We start from the raw sequence: 27,080 nt of genomic DNA, 5'->3' as shown, positions 1-27,080 counted from the left end.
TCTATGTAGACGCCTATTTGACTCCTCGGACACTTGTCAACCGACAAGTTTAACTCAACCTCTGTAATCGAGAGCGTGTGACGGACGTACTCAGTCAGACCAAGACAGAATACAGTTAGGATTCTTCCACTCCCTATAGTGGTCATGAAAGCAACCTTGCCGTTAGTGGGTTTGAGGAATGCTGGAATAAGTTTCAGGACATGGCCGGAAGAAAAGAGATTATTATTATTTTTTAGTAAATTTAGAGTACCCAATTCATTTTTCCAATTAAGGGGTAATTTAGCGTGGCCAATCCACCTACCCTGCACATCTTTGGGTTGTGGGGGTGAAACCCACGCAAACACGGGGAGAAGGTGCAAGCTCCACACGGACAGTGACCCAGAGCCGGGATCGAACCTGGGGCCTCAGTGCCGTGAGGCTGCAGTGCTATCCACTGCGCCGCCACCGTGCTGCCCGAAAAGAGGTTATTAATATCAACTCCACCTCCTCCCGCATACAGTTAATATCCGGTGTTTCACAGCATACAATTGTTATCTACAAATAAAAACACATTTGGAATTTGGACCTCACTGTTCGAATCAATCCCTTCTAATTGTGGGGTGTAGTCATTTACAATTCCTCTGACACAAAATGGTCAACAGACCGGGTGGGGGGACAGGGACCGGGAGGGGGGGGGGGGGGGGGGGGGGGGAACGACTATTCAGTCACTGGAAAAGCATTTCAGAGGCAAGCAGAGCAAAAATCAAGCCCAATAGAAAGGAATATCTGATATGCCATCAATGAACACACGACGAGTGGTGAACGTAACTGAGGCTTTAATAAACTAAACAGAAAGCCTCCTGGCCTCTGATCCCGAACTGGGGCTGAGGCGGAGACTAGCCACCTTTATACCGAGCCCGGGGGGAGGCGGAGCCAGCAGGCAGTAGTTTACCACATTACATATAATACAGTGGCAGTTTACCACTATACACAGATTATATACCACAGTGGTTCGGACCCAGCAGGGACAAGCCCAGGCATGTAGCAGTACAACAATACAATACAATAGTGGTTTACCACATTCACCCCCCTGTTAATAAAAAAAGAGTCTAGCGGGAGTGAAGTGGATTTAAAGATCAAGTCTGTCGGGAGCCTTGACCTTCCGCCGTGATCACCTCAGTCCCGGCTGTGGTGTGGGCACCGGTGTCGAGACCTGCTCGTCCGGGAGCATGTTGTCCTCTTCTTCACCCAGTAGTTGAGTCGGTGGGGGGGTGGGGGGAGGGGGGGGGGGGTGATGGCCGCCGGTGGGCCTGCAGGTGCCAGACCTTGAAGTAGCTGGGTAGTGGTGGAGGAAGGCGGTGTAGGGTCGGGGGTGGTGGTGATGGTCGCTGGAGAACCTGCAGGTGCCAAATCCCGGAGGGAGACGGTCGCCCGTCATGATGTGCCACGTAGGCATATTGTGGATTGGCATGGAGGAAGATGATGTTCTCAACGAGGGGATCTGCTTTATGGCTTCTCGCATGCTTCCGGAGGAGGACGTGCCCTGGGACTGTCAGCCAGGACGAGAGCGAGACCCAGGAGGTGGACTTCCTGGGGAAGGCAAACATACGCTCGTGAGGGGTCTCGTTGGTGGCAGTGCACAGGAGCGACCGGATGGAGTGGAGCGCATCGGAGAGGACCTCCTGCCAGTGGGAGACTGGGAGACTTCTAGACCGTAGGGTCCGGAGGACGGCTTTCCAGACCGTCGCGTTCTCCCTCCCCACCTGTCCATTGCCCCGGGGGTTGTAGCTGGTCGTCCTGCTGGAGGCGATGCCCTTGCTGAGCAGGAACTGACGCAACTCGTCGCTCATGAAGGAGGAACCCCGATCGCTGTGGATGTAGGTGGGGAACCGGAACAAGGTGTAAAGACTGTGCAGGGCCTTGATGACGGTGGCAGAGGTCATGTCGGGGCATGGGATGGCAAAGGGGAATCTTGAGTATTCGTCAACATTGTTGAGGAAGTACACGTTACGGTCAGTGGAGGGGAGGGGCCCTTTGAAATCGATGCTGAGGCGCTCAAAGGAGCGAGAGGCCTTTACCAGGTGCGTTCTGTCTGGCCGATAGAAGTGCGGTTTGCACTCCGCGCAGACCTGGCAGTCCCTGGTCACGGTCCTGACCTCCTCGATGGAGTAAGGCAGGTTGCGAGCCTTGATAAAGTGAAAAAAACGGGTGACCCACCGGGTGACAGAGGTCATTGTGGAGGGCCCGGAGCCGGTCTACCTGTGCGCTGGCACATGTACCGTGGGATAGGGCATCTGGGGGCTCATTGAGCTTCCCAGGACGATACAAGATATCGTAGTTGTAGGTGGAGAGCTCGATCCTCCACCTCAGAATCTTGTCATCCTTGATTTTGCCCCGCTGTGTATTATTAAACATGAAGGCAACCGAACGTTGGTCAGTGAGGAGAGTGAATCGTCTGCCGGCCAGGTAATGCCTCCAATGTCGCACAGCTTCTACGATGGCTTGGGCTTCCTTTTCGACGGAGGAGTGGCGAATTCCGGAGGCATGGAGGGTACGGGAGAAGAAAGGCACGGGCCTGCCCACCTGGTTGAGGGTAGCGGCCAGAGCAAAGTCAGATGCATCGCTCGCCACCTGGAACAGAATGAACTCGTCCACGGCGTGCATCGCGGCTTTGGCAATATCTGCCTTGATGCGGTTGAAGGCCAGGCGGGCCTCAGCCGTCAGGGGGAAAACGGTGGATTTAATGAGTGGACGGGCCTTGTCCGCATAATTGGGGACCCACTGGGCATAGCAGGAGAAGAACCCCCTTCAGGGCCTTGGGGCAGTGGGGGAGGGGGAGTTCCAGGACGGGGCGCCTGCGGTCGGGGTCGGGCCCTAGGACTCTGTTTTCCACAACGTAGCGAAGGATGGCTAGGCGGGTTGTGCGGAAAACGCATTTTTCCTTATTATTGGTGAGGTTCAGGAGTTTAGCGGTGTGGAGGAAGTGCCGGAGATTTTCGTCATGGTCCTGCTGGCCATGGCCGCAGATGGTGACATTATCTAAATACGGGAACGTGGCCCGCAGCCCGTACTGGTCAACCATTCGGTCCATTTCTCGTTGGAAGACCGAGACCCCATTGGTGACGCAGAAGGGAACCCTGAGGAAGTGAAAGAGGCAGCCATCTGCCTCGAAGGCAGTGTATTGGCGGTCCTCCGGGCGGATAGGGAGCTGGTGGTATGCGGACTTCAAGTCAACTGTGGAGAAGACTCGATACTGCGCAATCTGATTGACCATGCTAGATATGCCGGGGAGGGGATGCGCATCGAGCTGCGTGTACCGGTTGATGGTCTGACTGTAGTCGATGACCATCCGGTGCTTCTCCCCAGTCTTGATGACCACCACTTAGGCTCTCCAGGCTGGTACTAGCCTTAATGATCCCCTCTCATAGGAGTCGCTGAACCTCCGACCTGATAAAGGCCCTGTCCCAGGCACTGTATCGGCTGCTCCTAGTATCGACAGGCTTACAGTCCGGGGTGAGGTTAGCGAAGAGAGTGGGTGGGGTGACCTTAAGGGTCGCGAGGCTACAGACGGTGAGGAGGGGGCAGGGGTCCACCAAACTTTAAAGGCTTTGGAGGTGGCACTGGAAGTCGAGCCCCAGTAATAGGGCAGCGCAGAGGTGAGGAAGGACGTAGAGTTTGAAGTTAGTGTACTCTACACCTTGTACGGTAAGGGTCGCGACACAGTACCCCCGGATTGCTACTGAATGTGATCCGGAAGCCAGGGAGATTTTCTGGGTCGCGGGTAAAATTGGGAGGGAGCAGCGCCTTACCGTATCTGGGTGTATGAAGCTGTCTGTGCTCCTGGAGTCAAAAAGGCAGGCCGTCTCGTGCCCGTTGATCCGGACGGTCATTGTAGATTTTGTTAGGTGATGAGGCAGAGACTGGTCGAGCGTGTCGGAGGCGAGCTTCGGAAGGTGATGGGTAGGCCGGTCGGAGGTAAGCGGCGGCCAGCGTACGACGGGGTGAGCAGGGCTCCCGGAAGGCTGTGGAGTGGTCCCAAGATGGCGGCCTCCATGGGTCACGGGTGGCATTGGGGATGGCGTCAAAGATGGCGGCCCCCATGGGTCGCGCGTGGCAGGTGCAGTGCAACATGGCATCAAAGATGGCAGCCCCCCATGGGTCGCGCGTGGCGGGCGAAGATGGCGGCGCCCACAGGTCGCACATGGCGGGTGCCGCGGCACCTCAGGGTGTCCCCGACAGGCAGCGCTGCGGGACCTAGGAGTTTTCGGGAGAGATCGGGCCTGGCAGGCTTTCGCAAAGTGGCCCTTCCTCCCACACCCGTTGCAAGTCGCGTTCCGTGCAGGGCAGCGTTGTCTGGGATGCTTACCCTGGCCGCAAAAGTAGCACTTCGGGCTTCCGGCATTGGCGGGCTGCTGCGCGGCACAGGCTTGCGCCGCACTCGAGTCGGGTGATGGCGGCGCCCACGAGGTCCACGAGGGTGCCGCGTGGTCGGAGGTGTAGGCCTCCATGTTCTGGGAGGCCACCTCCAGTGAGTTTGAGAGCTGCACTGTCTCTGGGAGGCCGAGTGTACCCCCTTCTAGCAATCGCTGGCAGATGTAGTTTGATTTCATGCCTGCAACATAAGCGGCCCTGACCAACAGCTCCACATGTTGGGTAGCCGATACCACCTGGCAGTCACAACACCGGCAGAGTACCCGCAAGGCACGCAGGAATTCTGCTAGTGATTCCCCAGGGCATTGCCGTCTCGTGGCAAGAAGGTGCCTAGCACACACTTTGTTTACAGACTTTACATATTGTCCCTTCAGCAGCATTATCACCTCCGTATAGAGGGGGCGTCCCTGATGAGATGGAAGACTTGCGGGCTCACCCGTGCGTGGAGGATCTGCTTCTTTTGGAGGTCGGCGAAGTCTTCGATGAAAGATCCGAGGTACGCTTCGAAGCAGCTTAGCCAGTGCTCGAATGTTGCAGTGGCATTGGCTGCCTGTGGGTCCAGCTCCAGGCAATCAGGCTTGAGTGATGAATTCATCTTAGATGTTTAGTTTATTAAATTGATGTGCCATCAATGAACACACGACGAGTGGTGAACGTAACTGAGGCTTTAATAAACTAAACAGAAAGCCTCCTGGCCTCGGATCCCGAACTGAGGCAGCGGCAGAGACTAGCCACCTTTATACCGAGCCCGGGGGGAGGTGGAGCTAGCAGGCAGTAGTTTACCACATTACATATAATACAGTGGCAGTTTACCACAAAACACGGATTACAGTGGTTCGGACCCAGCAGGGACAAGCCCAGGCATGTAGCAGTACAATACACTACAGTGGTTTACCACAATATCTGAGCTGCAGCATGCAAAGTTGGAGTGACTCTGGCAGGCAGTGGAGAGGCCCCACCATCTCATGTCATGTGAAAGGGATGGGATGCTTAAAATAGCATCCTGATAATTTGAGTTTTCAATAATCCCACTTTGATCCCAATCATGCTTCTATTTGGAGGAGGTAGATATGGAAATAAAGTGAAGTTTCAACAGGTTCAGCATTTGAATCATTGTGGACATTGACCATTGCACTATCCAAAGTGAGAACATTCACACAGTTTTGGACTGGTTGGGCTCCTCCTGTGCTGTAACCTTTCTATGATTCTGGAGGTTGGACATGCGAGCTGGGTGGGAGTCATTGCTCACTTGGTCCCCCAAGGCTACCAGTGTGATGAACACTATGATCCATACAATCCCTACAGTGCAGAAGGAGGCCATTCTGTACCAACCCTCCAAAAGAGCATCCTACCTAGGCACAGCAAAGTACCACTGAAACTGAACTGCACTAACCATATTAATATTGTGGCTACCAGAGCAGGTCAAAGACTAGGAATCCTACGGCGAGTAACTCACCTTCTGACACCCCAAAGCCTGTCTACCATCTATAAAGCACAAGTCAGGAGTGTAATGGAATACTCTCCACTTGCCTGGATGAAGTATTTGTGGATAGCACAATTGCTTCACAGCTCCAGGGTCCCAGGTTCGATTCCGGCTTGGGTCACTGTCTGTGCGGAGTCTGCACATCCTCCCCGTGTGTGCGTGGGTTTCCTCCGGGTGCTCCGGTTTCCTCCCACCGTCCAAAGATGTGCAGGTTATGTGGATTGGCCATGATAAATTGCCCTTAGTGTCCAAAATTGCCCTTGGCGTTGGGTGGGGTTACTGGGTTATGGGGCTAGGGTGGAGGTGTTGACCTTGGGTAGGGTGCACTTTCCAAGAGCCGGTGCAGACTCGATGGGCCGAATGGCCTCCTTCTGCACTGTAAAATTCTATGGTGATGAATGCAGTTCCAACATTTAAGAAGCTCAACACCATCCAGGATGGCCAGCACGGTGGCACAGTGGTTAGCATTGCTGCCTACGGCGCTGAGGACCCAAGTTCGAATCCCGGCCCTGGATCACTGCCCATGTGGAGTTTGCACATTCTCCCCGTGTCTGCGTGGGTTTCACCCCCATAACCCAAAGATGTGCAGGATAGGTGGATTGGCCATGCTAAATTGCCCCTCAATTGGAAAAAATAATTGGGTACTCTAAATTTATTTTAAAAAAACACCATCCAGGACAAAGCAGCCTGCTTGATTGCTACCCCTTCCAAACATTCAATCCCGACACCACTGACGAACAGTGGCAGCCATGAGTATCATCTACAAGATGCACTGCAGAAACTCACCAAGCAGCATCTTCCAAACTCACGACCACTACCACCTAGAAGGACAAGAGCAGCAGATACCTGGGAGCCCCACCACCTGGACGTTCACCTCCAATCCACTCACCATTCTGACTTGGAAATATATCACTGTTCCTTCACTGTCGCTGGGTGAAAATTCTGGAACTCCCTCGCTAACAGCACTGTGGGTGTATCTACACCTCAGGGACTGCAGCGGTTCAAGAAGGCAACTCACCACCACCTTCTGAAGGGCAACTAGGGATTGGCAATAAATGCTGGCCTAACAAGCGATTTCCACATCCCCTAAATTAATCTTTTAAAAGGCGCCCCCCCCCCCCCCCCCCCCCGCCCCCCCCCCGCAATCCCTGCGCATTGATCATGGCCAATCCACCTAACCCGCTGCACATCTTTGGATTGTGGAAGGAAACCGCAGGAAACCCATGCAGAATTGGGGAGAAAGTGCAAACTCCACATTGTCACCCGAGGCCGGAATCAAAATCCGGGTCCCTGGCGCTGTGAGGCAGCAGTGCTTGCCACCCTGCCATCCGGTTCTTATACTCATACTATTTCAGTTAATTGTGCTGGCGATTTTATTTTTCTACAGATGATGGGTTCAAAAATGCGGACAATCCTGCTGAACAGGCTAAAAAGGCTGTACAGATGTTACCCTACCCCTGCAGGAAGGTGAGAGACGAGAATTGGAGGAGTGTAGAATGATAACCCACATTACCCATAGATTTTAATACCTTGGGCATCCTGTGGTACAAGCACACATTAAACTCAATACAAGACCAGTGTAGGGCGTGTTAAAATTGCTTTCTACTGAATATGGGGCAGCAAGATTGAATTTGACAATGCAAGTTCCTCACTGTATATGGGTGGGGGCTGATGCAAAGTCTGAAAATAAGTACTCCGCAATGTCAATAATGACTTGGAATATGTCGACCTGATTACTGGTGCTTATGAGAAATGGTACTGAGTTAATTAGCCAATATGACCACAGTAATAGAATATTTGAAAGGGATTGTGAAGAACAAAATGTACTTTAGTTGTCATGTATCTTTAACAACTAAATTGGTTATATTACCACCTGCATATTTCTTTGCTATACTGTGATTTATTGATACTTATGCACCAACTGTAAGGGATCATGAGTATGGTGTCTCAGTAAATACATGGCCCTGCATTATTACAATTAAATGTGTGTAGTAAACTGGTATTTAAATTAATGAGAACAATTAGAACGAGAAAGCAGTTCAATGCTCTCCTGTGAAGAACTATCAGAACGTTAGTTTACTCATTATGTATTCTCTTTTTGACTGCAATTCTAGCTCTTAATATATCCACATACTGGGAGTCACATTTCAACTTTAAGCATTAATTTTTGATGCACTTTGCATTCCCAAGTGATAACAAAAGTACGTGCACTTACACAGTGCCTTTCACAAAGTGTAGTCACTGTTGTAATGTCAGAAAACAGCTGTGAATTTTGAGCACTGCAAAATACCACAAACAGCAGAATGATAATCTGTTTTTGGGGTGCTGGCTGAGAGATAACTATTGGTCAGGGCACTAGTGTAATTCCCCTTCTCATTTTTCGAATTGTGGATCTTTTGCGTCCACACCAGAAGGGAGGTCAGATCTCGGTTTAATATTTCACCTGAAAGATAATGGGCGGGATTCTCCAATCCCGCGGCAGAGTAAACACCGTCGTGTTTTACGACGGCATGAACAGGCCGCTCCCAGGACTAATTCTGGCCCCTATAGGGGGCCAGCACGGCGCTGGAGCGGTTCGCGCCGCTCCTGACACCGGCGCCAACGCGCGCATGCGTAGTGGCCTCCTTCGCAGGACTCTAGGGGCCGGCGCATAGGAAAGGAGGCCCTCAGCCACTAGAAGCCGGCCCGCTGATCAGTGGGTCCTAATCGCGGGCCAGGCCACAAAGGAGGCACCCCCAGGGTCAGACCCCCCTCCCCCCCACCTCCCCCCCCCCCCCCCCTCCCCCCCGGCCGCCACCCGACCCTTCAACGCCAAGGTCCCGCAGGCCCAGAGCAGGTTAGAACGGCGGCGGCAGGACTCAATTCTTTTGTTACGGCCGCTCGGCCCATCTGCCGGAGAATCAGCGGGCCGGCTGCGTAGAGTGGCCCGCGACTGGCGCCATGCCAACCACGCCGGCGCCAATGGCGCCAATTCACCGCTCTGCGGAGAATCGCGTGCCAGCGTCGGGGCGGCGTGGCCTGTTCGCGGGGGTTCTCCGGCTCGGCCCAGGGCTGGGAGAATCCCGCCCAACATCTCTGCACTGGAATGTAGCAACTAATTCTTGTTTTCCAATTAAGGGGCAATTTAGCGTGGCCGATCCACCTACCCTGCACATCTTTGGGTTGTGGGGGTGAGACCCACGCAGACACAGGGAAAATATGCAAATTCCACACGGTGGTGAAAATAGACTGTCTTCGCAATGGTGTAGGTGTAGGACTGGAATCTCACCCCATGTTCAATATGACACCAAGGTCGCCAAACAAGTTGCTTCAGCATTGTCAGGGAGAGTAAGGGATTTGGTAGTTGGGCAACAGAGATTGTAACATGGATCAAAGACACTGGCTTCAGTCTTCGCAATATTTAATTGGGAGACATTATTGCTCATCCAGGACTGGATGTCAAACAAACTGTCAGACATCCAGTCCTGTAGTGAAGGGGTGGAGAAAGGTTGTGGTGAGGTAGACCTGAGTGTTGTCAGCGTGCATTTAGGAACTGGTCTGTGTTTTTGGATGATGACGCCAAGGGGAAGCCTGTGGATGAGCAATAGGAGAGAGCCAAAGATGGATCCTTGAGTAATGGTACAGGAGTAGTAAGAGAAGCCATTGCAAGTGATTCTTCCATTATGATTAGATAGACAGGAATGGAAACTAGCGAGTATAATCCCACTCAGCTGGGTGGCACTGGAGAGGTGTTGGCGGAGGGTGGTGTGATCAATTGTGTGAAAAGCTGCAGACAGATCAAGGAGGACAAGCAGGAGTGGTTTACCTTTACTCGCAGTCACATAGGATATCATTTGTCACTTTGATAAGAGTCACTTTGGCACTGTAGCAGGCAGAAATGTGATCGGAGGGATTCAAACACCAAGTTCCAAGAGAGATGGACACAAAGGGCATGGGAGGTGACAATACGCGCAAAGACTTTGAAGGAGAAAGGGAGATTGGAGTTGGGTTGATTGATTACAAGGATGGAGAGGCAGGGTCATGGGTTAGCTTTTTGAGGAGGGGGTGATGACAGCAGATTTGAAGAAGAGAACACTATTAACAAGGTCAGCTAACATGGGAACCGGGAAGGGAAGTTTCGTGGGAATAGGGTCGAGAGCACAGGAGGTGGATCTCCATTTGACAAAATCAGCTCAGCTTGTGGGGAGGTGGAGGAGAAACTAGGAAACATATATCAGTTCAGGGCTAAGACATGTGGGAGCACTTAGAGAAAGTTTGGACCAATGGGCTAAGGGAAGGGAGAGAAGTGGCAACAGCAGCCGATCAAATGATCTCAATCTTAACGAGAAAGAAATTCATGATGAATGGAGGATCAAAGAGTAGACAGTAGGGATTTTGAAAGTGCAATCAGAAATGAATTGGGGAAGAGATCCAGGGATGGATAACGAAGGAAATAGGGTTTTGAGGGGACAGCAGGATATGGTTGGAGGGCGATACAAGGAACTGATCAGAGTTTGCATTATCTGTGATTGATAAAATGGATGTAGAGAGACAATTGGAAAGGTTGTGATACAGCAGTGCTAACCACTGTGCCACCGTGCATGCGAGGTAGTTTGTGTATTCATGATGAAAAGATGACCATGAAACCATTGCCGATTGTCATAAAAAAGCCATGTGGCCACTAATGTCCTTCAGGGAAGGAAATCTACCATCCTTACCCGGTCTGGCCTGCATGTGACTCCAGACCCACACAGCGATGCGGTGGACTCTTAACTGTCTCCCTCTGAAATGACCGAGCAAGCCACTCAGTTCAAAGGCAATTAGGGACAGGCATCAAATGCTGGCCCAGTGGCTAAATCAAAGGTCAAGACCAAAGTGAAAGTAGCAAAGGCTATGAAAGCAGCGGCAGGAAAGAAATGAAACAATCAGAACTGAATGGTTCTTCTCAGAATCACCCACATCTTTCAGGAAAGAGCTGATCCCCTGATCAATTGATTCCGGTTCTGGCACTGGGAGCAGATTTCAGAACTCCCAGTCACAATGCTATTCCTCAGTCCCACTTCCACTCTCTGTAATAAAATGGAGGGATGTTGTTGGCTCTTCAGAATTGGGAACATGTCCAGGTGCAATCAAAAGTTTGTGTTGTTTCCTTTTTCACAGATTCAGGGTAACACATTATACTCTAATTCAACTGGAAGAGGCATTATAAAAATTCTCAATGTGTCTGGGAGGGGAGTTCGCTGGGAACGGAATAGAATCTGGGATTGAAATGGAAGCGGACATTTTGACAGGCTGGACAAAGGGAACTGCACACAGCATTGCAACAATTGCAGCCGATTGAAAAATTACACTCTTTGACACTCAAAGTGTCTCAACTTCTGTTCACAAATGGTGTGAAACAGCAACATTTAAGATGCAAATTGTTTTGTGAAACTATACGGAAAGAAAGACATTCCATTCACATTGTGTCTTTCACAACCGTAGGATATTCCTATGGTTGCTTTACAGCCAATTATGTACATTTCTGAAGTGTAGTCACTAATGCTTGAAACAATCTGCACATGCCAAAGTCCTACATATAACAATGTGATACTGGGCAGTTAATCAGTTTTGGTGATGTTGGCTGAGGAATTAATGTTGGACAGGACACCAGGAGAACAGTCGGCTCTTCGATAAAGTGCCATGGAATCTGTTAAGTCCATCTGAGAGGGCGGACATCTCGGTTTAACATCGCATCTGAAAGACAATACCCCAGACTGACTCCCTCAGTGCAGCACTAAAACATCAGCCTTTTCTACTGGCTTGATTGAACCCATAACCTTCACCGTAGAGGCAAGTGTGCTACCAATGAAGCAGGGGTGGCACTGGTCAACATTAAAAATAATTACTGGTTGCACAGGAAGCTAATGTTAAGATGCTTACTGAAGACAGTTGATTTCATTCTTGTAACAGGCTAATGCAGCCTGATGAATCCCATTTTTGCTGGCCAGTAGCTCATTTTCGAGTGCTTTGGTCAAGTCTGCAAGGTTCACCTTCTCTTCCACATCAAAGTCCAGAGTCTGTCAAAAAGAAATGAGCAACACTTTGAAAAGTGAATGCTTCAAATGTGCTGCCATTACAATTTATACCAGTAAATTAATTCCCACCTTGGGAAAAGGAAAGAGAGAATGGGGTGATTTCTGCAAATTGAATTTTCAAAGAATAGTGTGTCTACGATAGTATATACCTATAAAACAGAGAAGGTGAAGGGGAGATTTCATGGAGGTGCTCAAAATTATCAGATGTTTATTAATGGAGTAAATAAGGAAGAAATGGTTTCCACTGGCTGAAGGGTTGATAACCAGAGGGCATGGATTTAAGATAATTGGCAAAAGGATCAAAGAATTGATGAGAATTTTGTTTCTTTACAGAGCAAATTGCTGTGATCTGGAATGCACTCACTGCGGGATTGACTAAATTTATATAGTAACTTTCAAATGGAAATTGGATATTCATTTGAAAAGAAAAATATGTGGAGAGTTATGGCGAAAAGAGTATTTTCTTTGCGAACATTGGTGGGACCAATTAGATAGAACTAGCGCAAGGACGATAAGCTAAATACCTTTCCTTCTGAGACAGAGTATGAAACTGTGATCCACTGTATTGGTCCAAGTTGTATTGGCCAAATCAAATTAGTAACAATACCATAGAATCCCTACAGTGCAGAAGGGAGCCATTTTTCACCGGCCCTCTGAAAGAGCACCCTACCCAGGCCCAAACCCCACACTATTCCCATAACCTCACCTCGGGCCAATTTAGCATAACCAATCCATCTAACCTGCACATCTTTGGACTGTGGGAGAAAACCGGCGCACCCGGAGGACACCCACGCAGACAGAGTCACCAGAGGTTGGAATCAAACCCAGGTCCTTGTGAGGCAGCAATGCTAACCACTGTGCTAACCGTAAAGGAGGAATTCCTGGAGTGTATAAGGGATGGTTTTCTGGACCAATACGTTGAGGAACTAACTAGATAACAGGCCATCCATGAGTAAGTATTGTGCAATGAGACAGGAATAATTATCAATCTGGTTGTGCAAGGCCCCTTGGGGATGAGCGTTCATAATATGTTAGAATTCTTCATCAAGATGGAGAGTGATGTAGTTGATTCTGAGACGAGGGTCCTAAATCTTAATAAGGGAAACTATGATGGTATGAGGTACAAGTTGGCTATTTTTAAAAATAAAAATAGAGTACCCAATTCTTTTTATTTTCCAATTAAGGGGCAATTTGGTGTGGCCAATTCACCTACCCTGCACATCTTTAGGGTGTGGGGATGAGACCCACGCAGACATGGGGAGAATGTGCAAACTCCACATGGACAGTGACCCGGGGCTGGGATCGAACCCGGGTCCTCAGCGCCGTGAGGCAGCAGGAGGCACGGGTTGGCTATCATGGATTGGGAAACCTTACTTAAAGAGATGACAGCGGATAGGAAATGGCAAACATTCAAACAGTGCATGGGTGAACTGCAACAATTTTTATTGATGTCTGGCACAAAAGTCAAACAGGAAAGGTGGCCAAACCATGGCTTACAAGGGAAATTAGAGATAATATTAGATCAAAGGAAGAGGCATACAAATTGGCCAGAAACACAACAGACCTGAGGATTGGGAGCAGTTTAGAATTCAGCAAAGGATGACCAAGGGATTGATTAAGAAGGAGAAAATAGAGTATGAGAGTAAGCTTGTGCGGAACATAAAAACTGACCATTGGTATGTGAAGAGCAAAAGATTGGTGAAGACAAATGTAGGTCCCTGGCAGTCCGAAACAGGGGAATTTATAATGGTGAACAAGGAAATGGCTAACCAACTAACTACATTCTTTGATGCTGCCTTCACAGAGGAGGACACAAGTAACGTACCAGAAATGTTGGGGAACAAAGGGTTTAGTGAGACGGAAGAACTGAAAGAAATCAGTATTAGTAGTGAAATGGTGTTGGGGAAATTGATGGGATTGAAGGCCGATAAACTCCCAGGGCCTGATAATCTACATCCCAGAGTACTTAAGGAAGTGGCCCTAGAAATAGTGAATGCATTGGTGGTCAACTTCCAAGATTCTAAAGACTCTGGAACAGATCCTACAGATTGGAGGGTAGTTAATGCAACCCGACTCTCATAGACACCTGTAAAATTCAAACAGAACTAGACAGGGTAGATTCAGAGAGGATGGCCCCAATGGTGGGGGAGTCCAGAACCAGGGATCACAGTCTGAGGATATAGGGTAGACAGTGTAGGACTGAGGTGGGGAGAAATGTCTTCACCCAGAGAGTGGTGAGCCTGTGGAATTCGCGACCATAAAGTAGTTGAGCCCGAAACAGTGTATGTTTTCAAGAAGGTTTTGAATGTAGTACTTGGGGCGAAAGGGATCAAAGGATAATGGGGGAAGGAACAGGCTATTGAGTTGGGTGTTCAGCCATCATCATAATGAATGGCAGAGCAGGCTCAAAGGGTTGAATGGCCTCCTCCTGCTCCTATTTTTCTATGTCTCTGCACTTCTAATAACAATCAGCTATTGTCTCTCAATGCAAACCACCTTATTCTTCAAATAAACGCAAGTGCTTGACACAAAGGAAGAACATTTTGGTTCAGTTCCCTCTTTTGCTTCCTCCTTTCTAATGGGTCGCTGCATTTCAGAATCATAGCCGGCAGAACAAGGCTGCATGGGCTGGAAACTGCTTGGCAACCCCTTATACAGAGGTGGAGGTTATGTCACTTATTATAAAAGGCCGTGGCCAGTTCATATTTGAAATATAATGTTCAGTTCTGGCCACAGCACCTCAGAAAGGATGCGTTGGCCTTGAAGAGTGTGCGTGCCGGTTGTACAGAATAACATCCATGCTAAAAGGGAAAAAAAAAGAGTTAAACAATGAGGACAGGTTGTATTTCAGTGAGCATGAAACTTTTAGGGGTGATCTAATTGAGATGTTTAAAATGATTAAAAGATTTGTTAGGGTAATTAGAGGGAACTATTTCTTTGGTGGGGCAAATCCAGAACAGGGGCCATCCCAATCAGGGGTGCCGTCAAGAAACACTTCCTTCTACAAATTAGTATTGGATATTCCCCCAAAAGGCTGTTGAGGCTAGTTCAATTAAAAATTTGGAAACTGAAGATCGATAGAATTTTGTTGGGCACAGGTATTAAGAGTTACAGAACCGTGACCTTGCACCAACTCTCTGCTTGGGGCTGCCTGTTTGTGAGTTAGCTTTCTCACCAATGTGTACATATAGACTCAAAACCAACTCAAGGTCCCAGTATAAAAAACAGAAAAGACTGCTAATACTCTGCAGGTCAGGCTGCATCTATGGAGAGAAACAGTTAACATTTCAGATCAATGACCTTTTATCAGAACCGAGGAAAGATAACAGTCAGCAAGTGAAAGGATAGTGGGGGCAAGGACAACAGAAGGGAAGATCCGATATAGGATGGAGGGCAGGAGAAATTAAATGGCAACGGTTTCATGGCACAAAAGACCAAGGATGTGGTGATGTTGTAGTGAAGGAACAAAAGATATGTTGGGATGAAGTGTGAAAGCTGGATGGCAGCCCTCCAAATGCAAAGTGAAAGGATAAAGAAAGAAATGAGAAAAAACAAACCAGTTGAAAAAAATCCTTGTAATTATTTACAATTCACTGATTGCCATTTATCACACGACTAAGGAAGGCCTTTAACTAAAATGAGTGAAGGGGATGCAACTCCCAAAAGCACCGATAGATTGCGAAAATTAAAAGCAACAACAGTGGTGTTGGTGACACTTGGTTTCTGCACCTTCGGAGCACAGCCTCTTCTATGCCCATCTTAACATCCTTCCTGACTGGTGAAAACGTCCCTTCAGCAACATCGAAAACCAAAATAAAACAGCTGGTCCGGTTCTGCACCCACCCTCAAGTTCTCAATATATATTTGTGCCAAATGAAAAATGTACAAAATGGAATTGTGCGGAAACAGCATGAAATAAATGTTTCGTTCTCCATGAGAAACCATCTTCCTCTCATGCAACAGGTCATTAAATAGAAATTAGTAATGTACGGAGCTGGGTCAGAGGGGTTGACTCCCAATGGGTCAGAATGGAGGAGAGTTTGGGTAGAGGGGTCGGGATTGAAGGCGCTAGCGACAGCGCCGCTCCCGATGGCCCCGGGGAAATACTCAGGGAGTCCGGTAGTAATAGCTTCATTGAGAATTTGGAGGCAGTTTCGACAGCACTTCAGGTTGGGGGCAGGGTCAAGGGAAATGCCGATTCGGGGGAACCACAGATTTGAGCCAGGGAGGTGGGACGGAAATTTTCGGAGATGGGAGAAGAAGGGAATTAGGACACGAAAAGATTTGTTTCTAGGGGGTCGGTTTGCAGGATTGAAGGAGCTGGGAGCGAAGTATGGGCTGGAGCAGGGGACTTTGCCAGAAAGGAGATACAGAGCTTCCCGTTAGAGCCGGCCTCCACGTTGCTGGAGGAGGTGCTGATGACAGGGGGGCTGTAGAAGTGGGTAGTGTCGGCCGTTTACGGGGCTATTTTGGAAGAGGGGAAGGCACCACTGGAAGGGATCAAGGCAAAGTGGGAGGAAGAGTTGGGAGAGGGTATGGAGGAAGGGTTCTGGTGTGAGGTGCTCCGGAGGGTGAACGCCTCCACCTCATGCGCAAGGTTGGGGCTGATGCAGCTGAGGGTGGTATATAGAGCGCACCTTACAAAGGCAAGGATGAGCCGACTCTTTGAGGGGGTAGATGATGTGTGAGTGTTGCGGGGGGGTACCCACAAACCACAATCATATGTTTTGGTCCTGTCCAAAGCAGGATTACTGGAAGGAAGCTTTTAGGGTAATCTCTAAAGTGGTGCACAAGAAACTGGACCCAGGCCCTCGGGAGGCCATATTCGGGGTGTCAGACCAGCTGGGGTTGGAAGCGGGTGCGGAAGCAGATGTTGTAGCCTTCGCCTCATTGATCACCCAAAGGCGGATCCTGTTGGGATGGAGGTCAACCTCTCCACCCTGTGCCCTGGTGTGGCGGGGGGACCTGCTGGAATTATTGACTCTTGAGACGGTCAAATTTGAACTGAGGGGAAGGATGGAGGAGTTCTACAATTCATGGGCATTATTCATTATGCACTTTCGAGAATTTGAACACATCGGACATACGTTGGGGGGGGGGGGGGGGGCAGGGGGAGGTGTTGGGGGAGGGGGAATGTATGTGTTAATGGTGACGATGGCCGGGGGGGTTGGGCATTATTGGCGGTCGGGGATTAGATCTGCGCAGTTTCAGGATCGGGCGCGCGGCTGATCGAGGGGGTCTCCTTTCGCAGTGTGGCTCTGCGGTCCGAGTCCAACATGGAGCTCGATGCGGCTGTTGGAGGCCACCGCCATCCACATGCACGGACTCCGCACCTCTGGGCCCGTATCCGCAGCAAAAGCTGCAAGATTTACTCCGAGTCCCTGCTAGCCCCCTGCAGGGAATTGAATTAGTTCAACTTATTTTAATCGGAATTTCGGGAGTAAACCTCCACCATTTTTACACCGGCTTGGGGACATAGTCTCATTTTGGGAGAATCCAGCCCATGATTTCCTTTACTTTGAAGGGAAGGGAAGACTAATTCCTTGAATGAAATTTTAAAAAGGACATCCATTTACATGACGTCTTTCACACTGGAGTTCTCTAAACACTGTCATTATTGTAATGTAGGAAACACGGCAGCAAAGTTCTAGAAAGAACAATGTGATAAAGACCAGATTATCCGTTATAGTGATGGTGTCTGGGGGATAATTATTAGCCATGACATCAGACCTGTTCTTCTTTAAATGGTGCCTAAAATCTTTTTCTCTCGCCTTAGGAGGGCCTATTTTAACTCATTCGGAAGATGGCAACTCCTGCTGCCTTGCGACGCTAAGGATCCGGGTTTGATCCCGGCTCTGGGTCACTGTCCGTGTAGAGTTTGCACATTCTCCCCGTGGCTGCGTGGGTTGCACCCCCACAACCCAAAGCGCATGGTTGGTGGATTGGCCACGCTAAATTGTCCCTTAATTGGGAAAAAACATAATTGGGTACTCTAAATTAATTAAAAGGTGGCACCTCCAACAATGCAGCACCCAGCTGCACTGGCGGAAATGTTTGCCGAGAATTTTTGCTCCAGTCGCTGGAGTGGGATTCAAACCCAGGACATTCTGATTCATAAGCAGCAGAGCCATTGACTGAACCACGTCTCAGGAGGACAGTGAAGAGGGAACTAAGATACATGTTATCAAAGGTCATCAAGAGCTCCGTCTCACCTCTAATATCTCCTGACCGTTTTTAATTCCGTCTTCTTGCCACATGTCGATTATTTGTTCAGGTGATGCATAACCAGTGCCATCATCAAGACCAGAAAACAGTTGTGCACCCATGGTTTTGGACATTAAGGATGGAGTTGATGTTCTCCATCTATTCTCATGAAAGGTCTGAGAGGAAAGGAATTAATTATTTGTGCACGTAATAGAGTCACCAACGTTGACTCCAGGAAATTGTAATCACAAACTCCTGCAAAAACTCCTCGTCAAAAAATGTCCAAACACAACAATTGCCAACACTAGATGGCAATATTCCTCCTTTAATCTCTTCCTCCCAGTTCCATTACCACAGGTGCTATGGGTGCATTTTGGCTTAAAATGCTTGATGCCCCGGTTGTCCAAAGCATATGATGTGGCACCAATTCAAACCTTTCTTACATCATTTGTTCAACAGGTCTCATGCCCTCTAATTCCTGTTCCACATGGGGAATTGTCTCAATCGCTGCTCTGATATCAAGGGCTCGATTCTCCGAAATGGAGACAGAGTGTTTGTGCCGTTGTGAATGCCGTCGCGTTTCATGACGGCGCAAAACTGGCACGGGCAGTAGCGATTCTGGCCCCCACAGGGCGCCAGCACGGCGCTGGAGCGGTTCACGCCACTCCAGCCTCCCTTCCCGGCGCCAACTGGGCGCCGTGCCAACCCTTGAATGCGCGGGGGGGGGGGTACTTGCTCAGCACGCCGGCCCCGACACAACATGGCGCGGGGGTTCAGGGGCCGGCTGCGTAATAAATTAGGGCCGGGGCTGGAGAGGCCGGCCCGACGATCGGTGGGCCCCGATCGCGGGCCAGACCCCATCGGAGGGCCTCCCCGGTGAAGGAGTGCTTTTCCCCGCCCCACAGGCCGCCCCCCCCAACCCTACCCACAGAGTTCCCGCCGGCTGCGAGCAGGGGTGAATGGCGCCGGCAGGACTCTGCCGTTTCCGCGCGGCCGCTCGGCCCATCCAGGCCGGAGAATTGGCGACCCAGCCGCAGACAGCGGCCCGCGACCGTCGCCGAGCCAAACACGCCGGCGCAAACGGCACCGATTCTCCGCTCCTCGTTGCACCGGCGCGGTGGGAAAAAATGGCGCAAACGGCGATTCTCCCATACAGCGCGGCATGGGAGAATCGCGCCCAAAGTCTTTTTCTAACCCACCAAATTATGAAACGGGCGTCATTCTCCGACCCCCCGCCGGGTCGGAGAATGGCCGTTGGCCGCCGTGTATCCCGCCCCCGCCCCCGCCGAAGTCTCCGGTACCGGAGATTGGGCGGGGGCGGGAATCGGGCCACGCCGGTTGGCGGGTCCCCCCGCTCGATTCTCCGGCCCGGATGGGCCGAAGTCCCGCCCAGAAATTGCCTGTCCCGCCGGCGTAAATCAAACCTGGTATTTACCGGCGGGACCAGGCGGCGTCGGCGGGCTCCGGGGTCCTGGGGGGGGCGCGGGGCGATCTGACCCCAGGGGGTGCCCCCACGGTGGCCTGGCCCGCGATCGGGGCCCACCGATCCGCGGGCGTGCCTGTGCCGTGGGGGCACTCTTTCCCTGCCGCCTCCACCACGGCAGAGGTGGAAGAGACTCTCCCCACTGCGCATGCGCGGGAAACTGACAGCGGCCGCTGACGCTCCCGCGCATGCGCCGCATTTCCGCGCCAGCTGGCGGGGCAGCAAATGCCATTTACGCCAGCTGGCGGGGCGAAAATCCCTCCGGCGTTGGCCTAGCCCCTCAATGTCAGGGCTAGGCCGCCAAAGATGCGGAGCATTCCGCACCTTTGGGCCGGCGCGATGCCCGTCTGATTGGCGCCGTATTTGGCGCCAGTCGGCGGACATCGCGCCGTTGGGGGAGAATTTCGCCCCAGATGTTTTTAAATTAAAAAGTCGCTTCCTTTTTAGATCAACGTTCTTATTATACAGTGAAACAAGAAGGCAGCCAGAGCAGTGAGTGAACTGGAGATTTTGGTGAGGGCAATAGCACAGGGTTTTCAGGTTTGGCTGACGGGACACAGCAGGGGAAAGGGATTGGAGGAAATGTCGGGGGGGGGGGGGTAGCCTGAGCAATACAAGGGGATTAGTGAGAAGATGACATGGAGTTGGGGTGGCACGGTGCTTAGCACTGCTGCCTCACAGCGCCAGGACAGGGCTCAATTCTGGTCTTGGGTGACTTTTTGTGTGGAGTTTGCACTTTCTCCCCGTGTCTGCATGGGTATTCTCCAGGTGCTCCGGTTTTGTCCCACAGCCCAAAGATGTGCAGGTTAGGTGGATTGGCCATGATATGAAAGAAATTGCCCCACAGTGTCTGGAGATGTGCAGGTAAGGTGGGGTTACAGGGGTGGGTGCAGGTGATGGATGCAGAGCCGATGAGCCGAATGGCCTCCTTCTGCACTGTAGGAATTCTACGTCATCGATATCCAGGGGGTAACGGGGGGATCGCGGGAAGAGGAGACAATATCTGAAAGCTGGAGAGCAAGGTTATAGCAGGGGTAATGCGGAAAGGATTAAGCTGCATGGACCCGGAGCCACATGTTGGAGGAATAGGTGAGAAACCACTTGGAAAGACAAGGGAGAGAAAGCAAACTTGACTTTATGCATTAACGGTATTTAACAAAAGAATAACCCCACTATATTCTGCCTAACCTGATAGAGTGCTCGGCGATATTTTTGCTTGTAGGGTGTAGAAGGGAAGGAAGTCACAGGTCCATGTCGAAATAAGCCAAGAAGAAACTCACTGAGGCTCACTTTTCCATCACCATCTTTATCCAACTTTCTGAAGAGTTCAGCAACTTCCTGGGGGGAAAAAAAATCACAAACGCCTCAGACGTACAGACAAGATTTTACACCAATAATCTCATCATTCAACTTGGAATCACGTAAATTGGAAAGCAGGATATCAATTTATTTAGTGCCTTTCATTACCTCAGGACATTCTGAAGCACTTCACACTCTTTTTCAAAATGGTGCCATGAAATTTCTTTTTGGTTATTACGACCACAGGAGATACCCCAACAGTTGCTAGGATACTGGACAGAGACCCCAATATTTTATTTAATTTGTAAGACTGTGAGGAAAGGATACTTTGCTCTAGGAGTGATTCCACGCAGAAATAAGGATATGAGAGAGATACATAGAAGATAGGATCTGGAGGAGGCCTTTTGGTCCTTCGACCAGCTCCGCCATTCATCACGATCATGGTTGATCATCCAACTCAACAGCCTAATCCTGCTTTCTCCCCATAGCCTTTGATCCCATTCTCCCCAAGTGCCGCCTCTTAAATATACTCAATGTTTTACCACTACTTCCTGGGGTAATGAATTCCACAGGCTCACCACTCTTTGGGTGAAAATATGTCTCCTTATCTCTGTCCGAAATGGTTTACCCTGAATCCTCAGACTGTGACCCCTGGTTCTGGACACACCTATCATTGGTAACATCTTCCCTGCATCTACCCTGTCTAGTCCTGTTAGAATTTTATAAGTCTCTATGAGATCCCCCCTCATTCTTCTGAACTCCAGCGAGAACAATCCCAACCTAGTCAATCTCTCTTCATATGACAGTCCCGCCATCTCTGGAATCAGTCTGGTAAACCTTCGCTGGACAACCTCGAGAGCAAGAACATCCTTCCTCACAGAAGGAGACCAAAACTGCATGCAATACTCCAGGCGTGGCCTCACCAAGGCCATGCTTCTATACTCGGAACGTCTCGTAATGAAAGCCAACATACCATTAGCCTTCTTGACCGCCTGCTGCACCTGCATGCTTACCTTCAGCAACTGGTGCACACGGATACCCAGGTCCCGCTGCACACTTCCCTCTCCCAATTTACAACCGTTAGGTAGTAATCTGCCTTCCTGTTTTTGCTTCCGAAGTAAATAACCTCACACTTATCCAAATTATACTGCATCTGCCATTGATTTGCCCACTCGCCCAACCTGTCCAGATCATGCTGTAGGATCCCTCCATCCTCATCATAGTTCACCTTCCCACCCAAAAAAAAAACTTTATTACTAACACAGGATTAAAATAACAACATTATACAAGAAAATAGCTTACAATTAATTACCTGTTAAACAATGCTTAACAATGACAATGAAACACTAACTCCTAAATTTTATCTCCACTCAAGCAAAATTAATTTCAGGTCAAAATCCACTTTTAAATACAGTTAGCCAACCCCGGAATATTTGCTGGAAGATGTCTTGGATAAATCGTTTTGCGAGAGAGATCCATCAGAAACCAGCTTGCAGATTATTGCTGATGTCAAACTACTGTTTAACCTGCCAGCCTTTTCATGAACTGCTGTTCTGTTCACAGGCAAAATCATTTTAACTAAACTGTTTTGAGAGAACCTGCTGGTCAGTCCACAGTCAAATCTTTAACTGAATTGAAACTCAGCAACTGACTGCTTCAGCCCTGGCTCCCCCCATTAACTATAACTATATGAGGCTGGTTTAGCACAGTGGGCTAAATAGCTGGCTTGTTATACAGAACAATGCCAGCAGTGCAGGTTCAATTCCCATACCGGCCTCCCTGAACAGGCGCCGGAATGTGGCGACTAGGGGCTTTTCACAGTAACTTTATTGAAGCCTACTTGTGACAATAAGCAATTATTATTATTATCATCTTCCTAAAACTAAACACAATGTCTCTCTAATTATCTACTGCGCAGGAAACCTTCTTTCTTTTTGGGGCATCACAGTGACACAGTGGTTAGCACTGTTGCCTCACAGCTCCAGTAACCCATGTTCAATTCCAACCTTGGGGGACTGTTTGTGTGGTGTTTGTACGTTCTCCCAGTGTCTGCGTGGCTTTCCTCCAGGTGCTGTTGTTTCCTCACACAGTCCAAAGATGTGCAGCTTAGGTGAATTGGCCATATTAAATTGCCCCTTAGTGTCAAAGGTCAGGTGGGGTTACAGGGATAGAGTGGGGGAATGGACCTAGGTAGGGTTCTCTTTTGGAGCAGACTCAATGGGCCAAATGGCCTCCTTCTGCACTGTAGAAATTCTATGATTCTATAAACAAAATTCTATTAGCTCTTATTTTTACGACGCTTTAATTGCACCTCTTGCAGCCACAAAGCCTGGCTGTCATACACACACTAAACCTTACAGCACCATATACATATACAATATATCTGAAAATCCTATATCCATCACAGAGTCCACCTAATAGGGCAAAAAGCAAGCCTGAGCTGAAGAGTCAGGAGGGGCGACTTTCCGTGGGAGATTTCCTTCCAAAAAAGGCTTTTAAAAGTGGGTGGGGGGGGGGGCAACAACATGCAGGAGGGTGTCAACAGGATGGCAAAGTTATAAGTGGTATGTTTTCTTTTTAAATAGACAAGTGTCCTTATTTTTAACCTAGGGTTGGAGTCACCGTCCCACCCCGCCAGATTTCTGGTTCAGCACGGCGGCGGGATTCTCCGTTTCGCTGGCTGGTTAATGGGGTTTCCCATTGTGGGGCAGCCCCATGCCATCGTGAAACCCCCATGCTGACAGCAAAACGGAGAATCCCGACAGTGCAGAATTCAGCCCCTGGTCTTTCAAGGAAACAGTTCAGTACAAAGACACAGCCTCTTTTTTTTTAATGTTATACACAATGCCTGCTCAAAAGAGTTAATAGACTTCACAGTTAATAGACCATAAAGAGCTATAAAAGAAACAAGGCTAACCACTCCTTTAAAATAACCTGGACCTGTCAATCGAGAGGCTTGTGAAAGTTAATGGATCATGACACTGAATGTAAACAATGCAGTTCAAAGCTTTTAGGCTTCTCAGCATGCCCAGAGACTTGAAAAAGTTAAAGGTGAATGAAATTGACTGTGAATAAAGCACTTAAAATATTTCCAACACATCAGAAGAAAGACTTTCACCTGCATCTGACAGATCTTTGAACATGACCTATTGGGAGAGACATCAAAGGGTTCCAACATATTAGGGGGAAGACACTTAATCACAACTTGGCATGCTGAAAGACAGTTTAACGATTTTCAAAGCTAAAGAGGGAAGACCTGCCATGCGACTCCCATCTAGAAAAGACCCCCAACATGAGCCCTTCTAGCTAAGCCCAAACCCTCCCGACCTCCACATCCGCTGAAGGACCCACACGGCACCCCAGAGGTAAGTGTAGAGAGGGTACCCACCCCCTTCAGAGCCCAAGGTGCCAGGTTAGCACTACCAAGGGATGGGGCCTGAAGCGAGGACTAAGGGGGGGCCTGAAGTTGGGTGGCGGCATTTTACAAGCCTATAATGTGGTGTTGCTCACTTTGGGAGGAGGGGGTGCCTTACCAGTGATTGGAGGAGGGCCTTCTCAGCGATTTTGCAGGAGGGAGGTTGCAGTGTTATTCTTAAATTGGAGGAGTGGGACCTGTCCGCGGTGTTAGCCCCTCCCCCCCCCACCTCAAAGCCAGCGCAAATCTCACACTTCTCAAAAAAATTTCCAAGTGCCATTGAATAGCACCAGATTAGTGCTGCCAACACCCGTGGGAAACACACCACTTTTCCCACTGGTAGCAGAATTTAGTTTATAATCGGTTGAATTTGCACCACACAAATGCCAAGCAATGACTATCACCAACAAGGGAGAATCTTGCCATTGCTCCTTGATATTCAATGGCATCTTCATCACTGAATTCCCCGTTCTCAACAAACTGGGAGTTACCATCAACCAGAAAGCGAGCTGGACTTGCCATATAAATATTGTGGCTATAAGAGCAGGTCAGAGGCTAGGAATCCTATGGCAATTAACTCACCTCATGACTCCCCAAAGCCTGCCCATGCTCTACAAGGTACAAGTCATGAGTGTAATGGAATATTCCCCAGTTTCCTGGATGAGTGCAGCTCCAACAACACTCACAAAGCTTAACACCATCCAGGACAAAGCAGCCCGCTTGATTGTCATCCCTTCCACAAACATTTATTCCCTCGACCACTGACACAAGTGGCAGCAATGTGTATAAAAGGTGCACCGTGGGAACCCACTAAGGCTCTTAGACAACTGAACCCACAACCACTACCATCCAGAATGACAAGGGTAGCAGGCACATGGGAACACAATCACCTTGAAGTTCCTCTCCAAGTCACTCACTTCCCAAACTTGGAAATATATCACTGTCTCTTCACTGTTGTTGGGTTAAAATTGTGAAATCCCTTCCCTAACAGCACTGTGGGTGTACCTACACCACATGGACTGCAGCAGTAAAGAAGGCAGCTCACCACCATCTTCTCAAGGGCAAATAGTGATGGGCAAGGAAAGCTGGCCTAGCCACTGATGGCCACATTCCTTAAATGAATAACGAAAAATTGTCGGACGCCTGAATCGTCATTGGCATAATGTTAGATAAGTAATTTGATATTAACGGGATGATTGCAGGATTATGGAAATATGTAGAAATAGAAATAACAGAAAATGCTGGATAAACTCAGTAGATCGGGCATCGTCTGTGGAGAGAGAAACAGAGTTAACGTTGAGTCCACAGACTCTGTTTCTCCCTCCTCAGATACCGCCAGACCTGCTGAGTCTTTCCAGCATTTGCTGTATTTATTTCAGATTTCCATCATCTGCAGTATTTGGCTTTTAATATATAGAGGAAGTGGAGTTTAGGGAGTGATTCTCTGAGAGCATAGGGCAGAAGTTGTAAGCACAGCAATAATGGTGAATCAAAGGAAGTGAAGAGTGCACAAGAGACCAAAATTGGAGGAGTGTAGAGATCTTGGAGGATTGTTGGGCTGGGGAGATTAGAGTTAGGGAGGTGTGAGGCTATGGAGGGATTTCAATGCAAGGATGAATATTTTAAAATAAGAGTGCCACACGCAGTTGGGATGCCACATGACAGCAAGGATTGTCAACAAGAAACGGATTAGAAATTGGGCAGTAGTTGGAGTTAAAAAATAGATCGAGAGTTGGTGTTTTGAGAAGAGGACAACAATGGTAATTTTAGAAAGGAAGCACATTGTCTGATCAACGAAGGTTGTTAAAATGCGAGAGCCAGCCCTACTGCTAGGAAAGGTAGCCGAATGGTCAGGGGTTCTGTAGGGAGGTGATCCAAGGAGCAGATGGTGGCCATCATTGAGCAGATTACCTTCAAAAGGCTGAAGGGAGAGAAGTTGGCAAGTGACAGGGATGCCACGTTGGGACGAGTGAAGTGTGGTCAGTGTTAGACTAGGAGAAGGGGGCTGGAACGTGAGGCAACTGAGCAATGGTCTTGACCTTCAAGTTGAAGAAATCCACACGCTCTTCACACTAGTTTTAGAACCAAACATGGAGGTGGCAAGGCAAGGATTGAAGGAGGTGGGATTCACAGTTCCGAGAGTACGATCTTTCAGATCAAAGAAGCTTTGTGTTGTCCTTGCCCTCCAGGAGGATCCTGCAATAATCAAAAGATTTGACGATAAAGAGTGAATAGTGCTAAGGTTCAACATAGCCCAATCAGAGCCCAATCGGATTTGGTGATACAAAAGACTCCAAGACTCATCATACACCAGGGTTGCTCATGTCTGTCGCTCTCAGACACAAGGATGCAAAGATTGGAGCTTTGAGACAATGGAAAGGACAGTGAGATAAGGGCATTGGAAGTAAAGTAAGGGAGATGGCTACTTACAGGTGGGGAGCCAGTGGAATGTGGAGAGGTTAGAGTCGACAGTGAATTGGCAAGCAACTTTGGCAAGTAATTGGAGGAATTTCTAGAGGCAAAAGCTAGGGCAGTGGGATTGGAAGCAGACCTGGAGACGTGAATGCTAAGGAATTGATCAGAAATTCCCATTTTCAATGACAGAGACCACAGAGATGGAGAGCACAAGGTTCACGTGGTTACAGACTGGATCACTGCTGTTAAAAATATTGACCTTAGAACTGAAGTAAACTCATGGATTTAAACATAATCCAATTAAAATCCTCTGCT

General features: G+C 49.2%; 1 protein-coding gene across 8 annotated transcripts in view; it reads right to left on the bottom strand.

The window, feature by feature from the left end:
- Positions 1-27,080, bottom strand: part of ninl (ninein-like) — a 182,212-nt gene that overhangs the window by 101,994 nt on the left and 53,138 nt on the right. For 7 of the 8 annotated variants that reach the window (XM_072504496.1, XM_072504499.1, XM_072504465.1 and 4 more), the window contains exons 7-9: positions 20,825-20,974; positions 18,162-18,329; positions 11,795-11,931 (exon numbers count right to left, since the gene is read on the bottom strand). In XM_072504496.1, coding sequence (XP_072360597.1) covers positions 11,795-11,931; positions 18,162-18,329; positions 20,825-20,974 — 455 coding nt within the window. The remainder of the gene's footprint in view (positions 1-11,794; positions 11,932-18,161; positions 18,330-20,824; positions 20,975-27,080) is intronic. The other variant, XM_072504490.1, reaches the window with a different exon arrangement.

The sequence above is a fragment of the Scyliorhinus torazame genome, chromosome 1 (assembly GCF_047496885.1).
Source record: "Scyliorhinus torazame isolate Kashiwa2021f chromosome 1, sScyTor2.1, whole genome shotgun sequence".
Classification (NCBI taxonomy): domain Eukaryota; kingdom Metazoa; phylum Chordata; class Chondrichthyes; order Carcharhiniformes; family Scyliorhinidae; genus Scyliorhinus; species Scyliorhinus torazame.
The sequence above is the reverse complement of the archived record's forward strand: the minus strand, read 5'-3'. Positions and strand labels throughout refer to the sequence as shown.